We start from the raw sequence: 15,071 nt of genomic DNA, 5'->3' as shown, positions 1-15,071 counted from the left end.
GCATCAGTTGTGCAACAATCTATCTAGTTGAAAAGGTTCCTAAAGCATTTGAACATTGCTGAGGACAATGGGAGTCCTATTACAATGTACTATAATGGTCAAGCTAAGGATCCCAAATATCACAGTCAAGGCAAGCATATAGAATTAAGCATAATTTTATAAGGGATATTGTGGACAAGAAAATGATAATTCTTGAGTATATCCCTACACGTACTATACTTACAGATCATTTTACTAAGCCATTAACTAAAGAGTCATTTCAAAGAATGGGAAGTCTTTGTGACTTCGTAAAATGTAGCACGTTGTAAAATGTCATGATCTATTCAGTATATAAATTGCTACATTTTGGATTAAAGTCTCGATGAGCATGTTGGCAGATTGAGATTGGTTCACTCACATGGTCAATCATCTCTATATGTTAAGTATAAATAGAGGTAAAATCGTTATTTATGGGACAGCTTATGTAGTTGTGAATAAAGACATACCTATAAGTTAAGGTCACCTTGATAATTGTATTAAGATGAGATTATTTATGTAATGACCGGAGTAAATGTACCCACCATTTACTGAATCTGTTTAAAGGCCATATTGGAATTCATATGTTGAATTCAAGATTAGACATTAGATATGTCTAGATCGAAATCTATATGATATTAAAATTTGAGAAAAACATGCACTCTTTTTAGTAAAGAGACTAACATCGTAGTATGTGATTCATACCACATGTTCTATGGCGACAAGAAAGGTAATAGGAGAATGGATCCCTGCTTCTCTACTATGTGAGACCTTTGAGATTATAAGTTAATCTCAATTTTATCCTCAGTGACTATTTAGCTGTCTACTTGAAGTTATAATCAGTGTCTGCTACTTTAGCATGTTTCCTATTGACTATGGATAATTCAGTTTATAGAGCATAACTAGGAAAGTCACTGATTAAAATGAATAGATTCTAGCTAAAAAAGAAAAATTAAATAGATTTACATCTTTTGATGTTATTCATTGGTCGACCCATTTTTATTATGTATAGAAATGATTGTGAATATTGAATATGGAATATGTTATTGACATAATAGTCATTATGAGAAATTAGATATGTTCATATTGATGTAAATGAAGATTATTTAATCTAGGTAAATAGCAAGACATGAATATCTCCTAGATAATGGTTGTGTGCCACTGGGAGATTAGATATTTCCTGGGTAACGGATATGTTCCGCCAGGAGAGAGGCTATGTGCCATAATGAAAGTGTCTCTAATTCATTTGGAAGAGCGGCTAAGTAAAGTGTAACGAATTTGTTAGCATTGATCGCTCAAAGAGTAGCTATGTAAGGTGTAACAATCTTCTTAGCAATAATTGCTCAGTGTGCTTGTTGTCGCACAAACCATTTTCCCTAATGTGTGGAATGGATGTTCTTATTTGGTCTTTGTGACTAACTAGTTCTTATCTGGTCTTTGTGACTTGATTATAAGATAGTTTATGTGACTTATATGGTCTTTATGACCAGTTAACATTTAAGGATTGACTTATCTGGTATTGTTAGATTTTACTATTAATAATTTTATAAGCTTACTCTTCCCCTTCATCATTATATCAATATAATCATTATTCTATTAATGGAGATCTACTCTTTGTGTATTTTATCAACATGACACATTTTGAAGTGAAAACTGAACAAAAATGAACATTAGAGCATCTTTGGAGAAAAACAGCAAAGCATGGTTGTTCCCCCTTGGCAAAGTCATGTTTCATCAGCTAACATGACCGTGTCTCCAAGGAGCAGCAGAGCTGCCTAGAACTATACATGGCATGATCATGCCCAAAGACATGTCCATGTCTTGCTCCTACCAGCCTAATGATGAGGTCGTGCCCCAAAGGCACGACCGTGCTTCAGTCTAGTAAACTCCACGAGCAGGTTGTGCCCAAGAGACACTAACGTACCTCCTCTTTTTCTCAAATCTCACAGCCTAGTCGTACCTAAGAGGCATAGTCGTGCCCTCTCCACCGTGGCTTACACGTCATAGTCGTGCCTCTCAAGCACAACCGTGTGGGGTGCAGGCAGGGCCATGTCCCCGACTATAAAAGGGGATTTTTCTTACTCTTTCGAATGAGGAAGGATTTTCCCCTCTAGAGAAACCCACGAGGTCCAAATCCATAATAGATTCCGGTGATTCTTCGACAATCCGAGGTTGATTTCATTATCCCGTCTATCAAGTTTTCCTTCTCTATTCTTCTAGATTTAGGTTATAGCTTGCTTTCTTTGATGTATTTGGGTTCTCTTTCCCCTTGTTATGAAGTAAATATTTTCCCTTGTTATGAAGTAAATCTTTGAATTAGATATAGGTAATAATTGTAATGTTGATGTTGATCAAACTGATTTCTATGGTCTTGATTGAGCATCATACGACAGGCACAAATGAAGGAACTGGTTTCTGACTATCAATTTGCTTTAATTATCGGCAGGCCAGAAAAGACTGCTACTATTTCTGTGCCAGGGAGATAGTGAACTTGAGCTTAAAGAGAACAAGAAATTGTTACAATACAAAATTGATTATCCAAAGACTTTGGATACGAGTTAGAGTAGTTTGTGGACTGTGTTGAAACTATGGGCTTTCCCATTGAATGCGACAATGGGAACCTTAGACAGTCATCTCATATTATAAATGGCAGACGAGAAAATGCTTTGAACATAGGAGGAACCTTAGACACTGCAATACTCTATCACCTTTATTTTTAATCTTCTTCACCAATCTACCAATCTGCATAACAGATCCTTAGAAAAAAAAAAATAATAATCTTAATTAATCTCATTAATTATCTTTAGAAGATCGATCCGGTTCTATAAAAATTTTTCACCGATCATCAGAGTAAATCAGGAAACGCACATGGCAGCCAACCCAAAAGTCCAATATACATTAATTGCACCCCCATTTAAAGAAAAAATTCTTATAAATACATTATAAATAAGATTCGAATTATAAATACGTAGATGACAACTTAGATATCCTACATACTAAAAATGATGACATTCAAAGAATTGAGATATCGATGGCTGGAGTTAAAGACTTCTATTATAAAACAATATGATGTTGGCATACTTATCTTGAGAGATCTGAATATAAGAAACTACAAGTTGCAAAAATGGTCCTCTCTACTTTTTTTTTTTTCTTATTTAGTAATCTCACGACAAATTATGATCAACCTAGTTTGATCTATTTGGAAATCCATCCAAGAATGATCAGCCAAGTGATGCTCTTGGCGATCACAAACGATATTACAGGAGGCAGACTCACCCTGACAAATAAGAAGCTAATCACAAGTTCCCTTTAGGCAAGTGTCTATCTCCTAGTTAAATGGGCAATCCAAAATTGATAGACATTGAAAAGAAGCTTCCTATGGTTTGGATAATAAAACATGGGTGCGGGTCTAATAAACATTTCTCAAATAAACTAACTCACACAAATAAAACAAAAATATGATAGTGGTAGAAAATAAACTTTACAAGTTTGAGTTCAATAACTAAATTGCTCTCGTCAACAAAATTTTGATAGTGATAAAAAAACAAACATATTCTTACTTGAGTTTAGTAGTTTCATAAATAAATTTGCTAAATGTAGAGTAATAGCAAATAAATCTCACACTTGAGTTTTGTACAAATTGGTAATAAAAATATATCATTCTTGGCATACAAGTGCAACATATAAAGAAAGTTCCCCTCCAAATGTAAATGAGCAAGAAATGTGGTGATTTCCCCTCTTAGATTCTTGGTCAATTATATTGGTAAATGGTTTATATGGAATTTTCAATACCACAATACTGTTAATTTTTCTTTCTCTACATTTTGTTGTTGAACTTGACACGGGGCTTACCCATACTAAAATTAAGGACCTTACAATTCATATTATACTTGATCTCACCGTCATAAAGTAACTTGCGAATGAAGTGCTCGATGTCTGAACCCACCAGGCGAAGTGTGTACTCAGAGAGTGGTGCACCCTGTCATTGAAAAAAAAATAGTTAATTGACTCCCCAAATTCACAACTTATTTTTCCCCAGTGTTTGTGTCATATGTATGTTGCCACATGCAACTATGTCCTTGGCAGTTTAGTTCGATGTATGATGGACTCAATTGGTTGATTACTCTATTCCGATTATAGATATTACAAATTGGATAAGAAGAGTACTAGTAGAGGATATTAATTCCTTTTGTCTTTCCTTCTTTGTTTGTTGTAGTCAAAAGTAACACTATGTCATCCTATACTTAACCATGGCAGAGTTTGTGGCTACGTGAGGGTATGTTACGCAATCGCTTTGGATGATTCACACACTTAAGGATTATAGACTTAATTACAAGAATGTCCAAGTATTGTGTAACAATATGAACACCATAAATTTGACCAGATAATTCAATGAAATACTTAGGAAGAAGTGATTGAAGTAAAGCATCACTTATTCTGGAAATTTTGGCAAGAGATGACATAGTGCTTAACTATGTGAAATCCAAGTCAAACCGTGCTTACTTTTGTACTCTTTGAAAAAACCTTAGTATTATGTGTCTAGGACAGTGATTCTAGATTTGCATGATCACATGGGTAGGATTATACCTTAAATACATCTAAAAAAAAATAGGATAATTGATTTATATATTAAGATGCTTAGAAACCATGTGTGATGTTAGAGGTGGGTGCTTTTTTCAAGATTTTAATTAATGATGCATCACTTTAAACTAAAATATCATTATACAAATGAATAATGTAAATCACCAATCACAGGAAAAATATGAATAATTCATGTGCATATAGTTCAAAAATCATGATTGAAAACTTCAAAATGTTTATGAAAAATTGAAGTAAACAATTTTTTGTCTAATGTAGTTGGATGTAAAACACTGAGTTTTTTCTTAGTTTCTAACTTTGTGCCGAATTTTAAAAATAGAATTTAATTTCATAAAAATATGGGGAGGAACCTAACTTAGAGGACTTAGTATTAAGATCAACCTAGTGAAATGTTCAGTCAAAGTTCAAGGTTAAACTTATTCTTGACTACGTACCTAATTTTGTCAAAATACATGTATCATGGAGAATCGAAGTTGACTTTTGATACTTATTATGATCTTTTAAGGGTACTTAATAAAATACAAATTGGTATCATTAGAGCTCAAGGTTAAGCATTGTGTTGGATCGAAATTGTGACTAGAAGGGGGAAGTGAATAGCCAATCACTTCGTTTTTTGTTCGTATCTACAATAGAGTTAGTGCAAGAAGAAAACAAAAAAAAATACACAAACAACAAAACCCACAAGCAACAAACTAATATAAATGATTCAACAACCCTTTGTTCCTACTCTCTAACATATGATTAGTTAATGGATTACTCTCGGAATGTCTTGTACTTTCTCCTTCTCGAATACTCTCCATAGGTGGAGAATCCGCATACAACCTTGAACTTACATAACATGAGAATACAAATGTTAACTAAAACAATTACAACAAGAAAGAAGGAATTACAACAATGGAGCTTTACTTATTTTGTCTCACTTTGAATACTCAAGTAGGGTAAGGAATGTTGTTGCATTAACTCAAGAATTGGTGCCAAAATCTCCAACAAGTCCCCTTCTTACACAGCTCTTGCATGCTACTAGAACCTGCCTTATCAGTTGACTGATTACTTACCCCCAATTGACAGATTACTACTTCAACTAAGTCGAATGAACCTATATATAGTTGATTGATATGGCTTGAAACGGCTACTTGAGTCTAATGATCTTTCCAATTGAAAGAACCTTAGCATCTTAGTCATCAATCAAATTTGTTGTATCAATGGCTTTCTTCATTGATTCCTGTAGTTGCTTTAGTCGATCGATCTCACCTATCTATCGACTAGTCATACCCAATCAACTAACTCTCAAATAAAAACATTTTGTTTGTTTGCATTCCAAACTGAGATGACTGTCTAGTCAACTCAATTGTTAGCCGATTAAAACTTTACATTAGTCAACTAAACTCTTAACTCCAACCAATTTAAGGTTGAGTCTCATCTTGCCAAGAGGCACCATGTCTTTGGGACATCTTTATCTACCTAGTCTCGATCAACATCGACCTATTAGAGCTTCAACTGCATACAATCCTTGCCTCCAACATGATCATTTACCTAGTATCAATCGACCTTAACCTACAATGGCATTCGCGGCCTAGCCTCAGGTTAATCTTGACCTGCCAAAACTTTCACTTGATGAGCCTCACGTTAATCTTCACGGGCCAAGACTTCTATGCGCTAAGAGGCCACTCCTCTAGGACTTTCACTTGTTTCTCATCCAATCAACATTTTTCTTCCTATTGACCTACCGGATATTTAGTCAATCATTACTCACCAACCATCCAATTAACATTAACCTACTTAAAACTTCCACACCTATCAAACATTTAGTCAATCTTAATTTTTTTGGACTTTCCATCTATCAAGTCCTTGTTGGACTTTCACCCATGTCAACACTTGTTGAACTTCTCCATATTAACTCTGTTGGTGCAATCGACTACAGGGTTTTAATATTTGTTTGACAATATGTTTAATGGAGTCTAGTTAAGTCAAGGTTGACCGGATGACTAGTAAGGAAAGGGTAAGAAGTCTACCGAATGACTAGTCATAACTGCGATTAGGCAAGGAAAGTCCTAACTGCAGTTATGCAAGAGAAGTCCTAGTAGTGGCTAGGCAAGGGAAATCTAAGCAGATCGTGGAAACCAAGTAGGATACAATAGATCTAGAGGATCCAATATCGAATCCCTAGTGGGCTGATCTAATGCTGAGTCTTTGTAAGTGAAACTAGGTGGTCAAAACCCTAGAGGGAGATAATCCTAGGTCATGGTAAGTGAAGTCAGATGTTGAAAACCCTAGGGGGAAGTAACCTTAGGTAACGAGAAGTCTTGGAGGAGCAAACTCCAAACAAGATCTAGCGGATCTCGGTAAACCTAAGTTTAGTCTTACCATAGTATTTTGCATTACTATTATTGTTGTTGGCTAATTTAGTATTGCAGGAAAAGTCTTAGTGGATCAGGCGATTAAACACTGAGCATAGAAAGTTCAAATAGGTTTAAAGGATAAAATGTTTGGCAGCTACGATGAGATAATCAACTGGAATGGAGTGACGAAGAGGTCGTGTCCCAGAAAGGGACAACCCCTAGGTCGCTGATCCGACTGAAGAAACAGGAAGGTTTCCAAGTTGAGATCAAGACAGGTCTTACTGTCTTTTCTTACTCATGCAGCATTATACTACTGTGCTAACTTTGTGTCGTAGGGATATTTTATACTGTATAAACTAACTCTATTTTGTAGAAACCAAGTGGATTGGTTGATCGAACAGGAGGTTCGATCAACCGAACCTAGTTGATATGACAGGGTTTAGATCACACAGAGCAGACCTGGAAGTCAAGTGGATCGATCGATCGAACCCAGAGATTGGTCAATCGAACCTAATTTGGTAACACACTTGGCAGATTCGATCTCAGCAAAACTTGAAAACCAGAGGAATCAGTTGACCAATCAATTAATGCTCTTAATGACACGAAGATCGAATCTCAGCGAAGAAGGAAATCCGGTGGATTAGTCAACTGATAGGGGGATTGGTCGACCAATAGGATCAGTCAATCGAACGTCTTTTCGGTCAATCAAACGAAGCTTATAAAAAGACCTCGAGATTCGAACTGACAATAACAACTGTTGTGCAACCTTCTAATCTACTGCTCTTATGTTTGTGCTGCTACTACACTTCAACTACGTGTGCAAGTTGCTACGAATCTTCTCCGACGATCTGCGCTCTAATTCTTCAATTATTGTCGATATATTTGTGCTTGCATTATTTCTATAAGATAATAGTTTGTTACTATGAAATACATCATTTGTTCGAGTTACTTCTTCTCTAAAGTTTTCAAAAAGAAGACTATTAGTGAATTGTCCAATGGTGCGATCAAGGATCGCAGGTCTTGGGGTAGGAGTCGACATAGGTTATGAACCAAGTAACCAAACGAGTCACTTGTATTACTTTTACTATTCTATTCCGCTGCTTACTTTGATAAAAGAAAAGTATTTTAAACAAACGATATTCACCCTCCCCTCCCCCCTCTATCGTTTCTTTTCGATCCTTCAATTGGTATCAGAGCCAAACGCTCTAAATTAACTTAACTGTTTTTCGAGCACTTTAAAAATCTTTTCTTCTTTTTGTTAAAAAAGAAAATTACTCTTATTTTTGTTGTATTCCTTTTATAATTCCATACCGCACCACTAATCCTAAGATGGAGTCTTGAAAATTCGTTTTCTATTTTCTTTCTTGCAAAAATGTCAATATCCTATCAAGGGAGAAGCAACTATGAACCTCCATTGTACGATCAAGTCTATTTCAATTTCTGGAGATGAATGATAGAATGTTTCATAGGAAGTGCCAGTTTCGATAACTAGATTGCATTGAAACAACTTTCTTAAAACCAAGAAGCAAACACAAAGGTAATGGATATATTAATTAGTGTTTTGCCTAATGAAAATTTGTGTCAAATAGAAAATTATAAGAATGCATTCGAGTTGTGGACCCAATTGATTGAGCTTCACGAGACTCCATCAAGGCTAGAAGATTAAGGAAAAAGTGAATTTGAATCCGAGTCCGAAGAGTTATCCTCAGAGTTTAGACCAAAAGATCAAGACCAAATTAACTTCATAGCACTAATAGCTAAGGAGAAGGTGATGGATCCGAACTCGAATCGTAACAAATGTCCAAGCCCGAATCGAAGATGACAATGGTCAAGAGGAGAATCCTACTAAGAATTCAAAAGGTAAAATTGTCAATTCAAAATTTAAATATCATATAACATGTTTCAAGTGCAGTAAAAAAGGACACTTTAAAAGTAAATGTCTAAAGAACAGATCCGCACAACTAGAGATAAAGTAAAAGGAAGGAGCAATTAAGGAGCAACCGATGCCTGGAGTCCTGAAAAGGAAGGATCACATCAAATGTTTCAAATACAAAAGAATGAGTCATTACAAATTTTAATGTCCGGAGAGAAGATCAAGATCCAGGGGGAGCAATTAAAGAAAATAAATTTAAATTACATGAAAATTTATATACTTTAGATCTTTCTTATTTAGATTTTACTATGAATTTAAAAATGTATGAAAATCCAACATTAACATTACATAACAAAAATAACTTAATTAATAAAAAATCAACTAATTCAAATTTAACAAGCATGGATATAAAATCAACCTAAACTTTAATCAAAACTTAGATCTAGTTAATCAAAATCTATTTATTCAAGATAATTTAAAATTAAATTTAAATGATAATTATCTATAAATAAAATTTAATTAAAAACTTGGAAGATAAAAAATTAAACTATAAAAATTTAAAATTTAATCCTTTAACCTTTGAATATATGAATTTAAAAAATAAACTTTTACTTATAAAAATTAGAAAATAAAAACAAGAAAATAAGTTTTCTAAATTTAAAAATACAAATACAAATTTTAGAAAACTAGAAAAAATAATCTTTTGAAAAATAAAATTGATAAATTAAAAAATTTAATTAATAATTTTACTAACTCACAAAAATCTAGACGTAGGTTACAAGTTTAAGTCAAATCTTTTCTTCTTTTTGTTAAAAAAGAAAATTACTCTTATTTTTGTTGTATTCCTTTTATAATTCCATACCGCACCACTAATCCTAAGATGGAGTCTTGAAAATTCGTTTTCTATTTTCTTTCTTGCAAAAATGTCAATATCCTATCAAGGGAGAAGCAACTATGAACCTCCATTGTACGATCAAGTCTATTTCAATTTCTGGAGATGAATGATAGAATGTTTCGTAGGAAGTGCCAGTTTCGATAACTAGATTGCATTGAAACAACTTTCTTAAAACCAAGAAGCAAACACAAAGGTAATGGATATATTAATTAGTGTTTTGCCTAATGAAATTTTGTGTCAAATAGAAAATTATAAGAATGCATTCGAGTTGTGGACCCAATTGATTGAGCTTCACGAGACTCCATCAAGGCTAGAAGATTAAGGAAAAAGTGAATTTGAATCCGAGTCCAAATCCGGAGAGTTATCCTCAGAGTTAGACTAAAAGATCAAGACCAAATTAACTTCATAGCACTAATAGCTAAGGAGAAGGTGATGGATCCGAACTCGAATCGGAACAAATGTCCAAGCCCGAATCGAAGATGACAATGGTCAAGAGGGAGAATCCTACTAAGAATTCAAAAGGTAAAATTGTCAATTCAAAATTTAAATATCATATAACATGTTTCAAGTGCAGTAAAAAAGGACACTTTAAAAGTAAATGTCTAAAGAACAGATCCGCACAACTAGAGATAAAGTAAAAGGAAGGAGCAATTAAGGAGCAACCGATGCCTGGAGTCCTGAAAAGGAAGGATCACATCAAATGTTTCAAATACAAAAGAATGAGTCATTACAAATTTTAATGTCCGGAGAGAAGATCAAGATCCAGGGGGAGCAATTAAAGAAAATAAATTTAAATTACATGAAAATTTATATACTTTAGATCTTTCTTATTTAGATTTTACTATGAATTTAAAAATGTATGAAAATCCAACATTAACATTACATAACAAAAATAACTTAATTAATAAAAAATCAACTAATTCAAATTTAACAAGCATGGATATAAAATCAACCTAAACTTTAATCAAAACTTAGATCTAGTTAATCAAAATCTATTTATTCAAGATAATTTAAAATTAAATTTAAATGATAATTATCTATAAATAAAATTTAATTAAAAACTTGGAAGATAAAAAATTAAACTATAAAAATTTAAAATTTAATCCTTTAACCTTTGAATATATGAATTTAAAAAATAAACTTTTACTTAAAAATTATGAAAATAAAAACAAGAAAATAAGTTTTCTAAATTTAAAATACAAATACAAATTTTAGAAAACTAGAAAAAATAATCTTTTGAAAAATAAAATTGATAAATTAAAAAATTTAATTAATAATTTTACTAACTCACAAAAATCTAGACGTAGGTTACAAGTTTAAGTCAAATCTTTTCTTCTTTTTGTTAAAAAAGAAAATTACTCTTATTTTTGTTGTATTCCTTTTATAATTCCATACCGCACCACTAATCCTAAGATGGAGTCTTGAAAATTCGTTTTCTATTTTCTTTCTTGCAAAAATGTCAATATCCTATCAAGGGAGAAGCAACTATGAACCTCCATTGTACGATCAAGTCTATTTCAATTTCTGGAGATGAATGATAGAATGTTTCGTAGGAAGTGCCAGTTTCGATAACTAGATTGCATTGAAACAACTTTCTTAAAACCAAGAAGCAAACACAAAGGTAATGGATATATTAATTAGTGTTTTGCCTAATGAAATTTTGTGTCAAATAGAAAATTATAAGAATGCATTCGAGTTGTGGACCCAATTGATTGAGCTTCACGAGACTCCATCAAGGCTAGAAGATTAAGGAAAAAATGAATTTGAATCCAAATCCAAAGAGTTATCCTCAGAGTTTAGACTCAAAAGATCAAGACCAAATTAACTTCATAGCACTAATAGCTAAGGAGAAGGCTGATGGATCCGAACTCGAATCGGAACAAATGTCCAAGCCCGAATCGAAGATGACAATGGTCAAGAGGGAGAATCCTACTAAGAATTCAAAAGGTAAAATTGTCAATTCAAAATTTAAATATCATATAACATGTTTCAAGTGCAGTAAAAAAGGACACTTTAAAAGTAAATGTCTAAAGAACAGATCCGCACAACTAGAGATAAAGTAAAAGGAAGGAGCAATTAAGGAGCAACCGATGCCTGGAGTCCTGAAAAGGAAGGATCACATCAAATGTTTCAAATACAAAAGAATGAGTCATTACAAATTTTAATGTCCGGAGAGAAGATCAAGATCCAGGGGGAGCAATTAAAGAAAATAAATTTAAATTACATGAAAATTTATATACTTTAGATCTTTCTTATTTAGATTTTACTATGAATTTAAAAATGTATGAAAATCCAACATTAACATTACATAACAAAAATAACTTAATTAATAAAAAATCAACTAATTCAAATTTAACAAGCATGGATATAAAATCAACCTAAACTTTAATCAAAACTTAGATCTAGTTAATCAAAATCTATTTATTCAAGATAATTTAAAATTAAATTTAAATGATAATTATCTATAAATAAAATTTAATTAAAAACTTGGAAGATAAAAAATTAAACTATAAAAATTTAAAATTTAATCCTTTAACCTTTGAATATATGAATTTAAAAAATAAACTTTTTACTTATAAAAAATTAAAATCCTCCCTTGAAAATAAAAAACAAAGAAAATAAGTTTTCTAAATTTAAAAATACAAATACAAATTTTAGAAAACTAGAAAAAAATAATCTTTTGAAAAATAAAATTGATAAATTAAAAAATTTAATTAATAATTTTACTAACTCACAAAAATCTAGACGTAGGTTACAAGTTTAAGTCAAATCTTTTCTTCTTTTTGTTAAAAAAGAAAATTACTCTTATTTTTGTTGTATTCCTTTTATAATTCCATACCGCACCACTAATCCTAAGATGGAGTCTTGAAAATTCGTTTTCTATTTTCTTTCTTGCAAAAATGTCAATATCCTATCAAGGGAGAAGCAACTATGAACCTCCATTGTACGATCAAGTCTATTTCAATTTCTGGAGATGAATGATAGAATGTTTCGTAGGAAGTGCCAGTTTCGATAACTAGATTGCATTGAAACAACTTTCTTAAAACCAAGAAGCAAACACAAAGGTAATGGATATATTAATTAGTGTTTTGCCTAATGAAAATTTGTGTCAAATAGAAAATTATAAGAATGCATTCGAGTTGTGGACCCAATTGATTGAGCTTCACGAGACTCCATCAAGGCTAGAAGATTAAGGAAAAAGTGAATTTGAATCCGAGTCCAAATCCGGAGAGTTATCCTCAGAGTTAGACTCAAAAGATCAAGACCAAATTAACTTCATAGCACTAATAGCTAAGGAGAAGGCTGATGGATCCGAACTCGAATCAGAACAAATGTCCAAGCCCGAATCAGAGATGACAATGGTCAAGAGGGAGAATCCTACTAAGAATTCAAAAGGTAAAATTGTCAATTCAAAATTTAAATATCATATAACATGTTTCAAGTGCAGTAAAAAAGGACACTTTAAAAGTAAATGTCTAAAGAACAGATCCGCACAACTAGAGATAAAGTAAAAGGAAGGAGCAATTAAGGAGCAACCGATGCCTGGAGTCCTGAAAAGGAAGGATCACATCAAATGTTTCAAATACAAAAGAATGAGTCATTACAAATTTTAATGTCCGGAGAGAAGATCAAGATCCAGGGGGAGCAATTAAAGAAAATAAATTTAAATTACATGAAAATTTATATACTTTAGATCTTTCTTATTTAGATTTTACTATGAATTTAAAAATGTATGAAAATCCAACATTAACATTACATAACAAAAATAACTTAATTAATAAAAAATCAACTAATTCAAATTTAACAAGCATGGATATAAAATCAACCTAAACTTTAATCAAAACTTAGATCTAGTTAATCAAAATCTATTTATTCAAGATAATTTAAAATTAAATTTAAATGATAATTATCTATAAATAAAATTTAATTAAAAACTTGGAAGATAAAAAATTAAACTATAAAAATTTAAAATTTAATCCTTTAACCTTTGAATATATGAATTTAAAAAATAAACTTTTTACTTATAAAAAATTAAAATCCTCCCTTGAAAATAAAAAACAAAGAAAATAAGTTTTCTAAATTTAAAAATACAAATACAAATTTTAGAAAACTAGAAAAAAATAATCTTTTGAAAAATAAAATTGATAAATTAAAAAATTTAATTAATAATTTTACTAACTCACAAAAATCTAGACGTAGGTTACAAGTTTAAGTCAAATCTTTTCTTCTTTTTGTTAAAAAAGAAAATTACTCTTATTTTTGTTGTATTCCTTTTATAATTCCATACCGCACCACTAATCCTAAGATGGAGTCTTGAAAATTCGTTTTCTATTTTCTTTCTTGCAAAAATGTCAATATCCTATCAAGGGAGAAGCAACTATGAACCTCCATTGTACGATCAAGTCTATTTCAATTTCTGGAGATGAATGATAGAATGTTTCGTAGGAAGTGCCAGTTTCGATAACTAGATTGCATTGAAACAACTTTCTTAAAACCAAGAAGCAAACACAAAGGTAATGGATATATTAATTAGTGTTTTGCCTAATGAAAATTTGTGTCAAATAGAAAATTATAAGAATGCATTCGAGTTGTGGACCCAATTGATTGAGCTTCACGAGACTCCATCAAGGCTAGAAGATTAAGGAAAAAGTGAATTTGAATCCGAGTCCAAATCCGGAGAGTTATCCTCAGAGTTAGACTCAAAAGATCAAGACCAAATTAACTTCATAGCACTAATAGCTAAGGAGAAGGCTGATGGATCCGAACTCGAATCAGAACAAATGTCCAAGCCCGAATCAGAGATGACAATGGTCAAGAGGGAGAATCCTACTAAGAATTCAAAAGGTAAAATTGTCAATTCAAAATTTAAATATCATATAACATGTTTCAAGTGCAGTAAAAAAGGACACTTTAAAAGTAAATGTCTAAAGAACAGATCCGCACAACTAGAGATAAAGTAAAAGGAAGGAGCAATTAAGGAGCAACCGATGCCTGGAGTCCTGAAAAGGAAGGATCACATCAAATGTTTCAAATACAAAAGAATGAGTCATTACAAATTTTAATGTCCGGAGAGAAGATCAAGATCCAGGGGGAGCAATTAAAGAAAATAAATTTAAATTACATGAAAATTTATATACTTTAGATCTTTCTTATTTAGATTTTACTATGAATTTAAAAATGTATGAAAATCCAACATTAACATTACATAACAAAAATAACTTAATTAATAAAAAATCAACTAATTCAAATTTAACAAGCATGGATATAAAATCAACCTAAACTTTAATCAAAACTTAGATCTAGTTAATCAAAATCTATTTATTCAAGATAATTTAAAATTAAATTTAAA

The 15,071-nt window shown here is 31.8% G+C and overlaps 1 protein-coding gene across 1 annotated transcript in view; it reads right to left on the bottom strand.

The window, feature by feature from the left end:
• Window positions 1-3,617: 3,617 nt before the first annotated feature.
• The window catches only part of LOC122018537 (NAD(P)H-quinone oxidoreductase subunit M, chloroplastic-like), a 41,756-nt gene continuing 30,302 nt past the window's right edge, over window positions 3,618-15,071 (bottom strand). The window contains exon 2 of the mRNA XM_042575878.1: window positions 3,618-3,994. Within this exon, the coding sequence (XP_042431812.1) occupies window positions 3,833-3,994 (162 nt within the window). The 3' untranslated portion in view covers window positions 3,618-3,832. The remainder of the gene's footprint in view (window positions 3,995-15,071) is intronic.

This window comes from Zingiber officinale, chromosome 9A (assembly GCF_018446385.1).
Source record: "Zingiber officinale cultivar Zhangliang chromosome 9A, Zo_v1.1, whole genome shotgun sequence".
NCBI classification, from domain to species: Eukaryota; Viridiplantae; Streptophyta; class Magnoliopsida; order Zingiberales; family Zingiberaceae; genus Zingiber; species Zingiber officinale.
The sequence above is the reverse complement of the archived record's forward strand: the minus strand, read 5'-3'. Positions and strand labels throughout refer to the sequence as shown.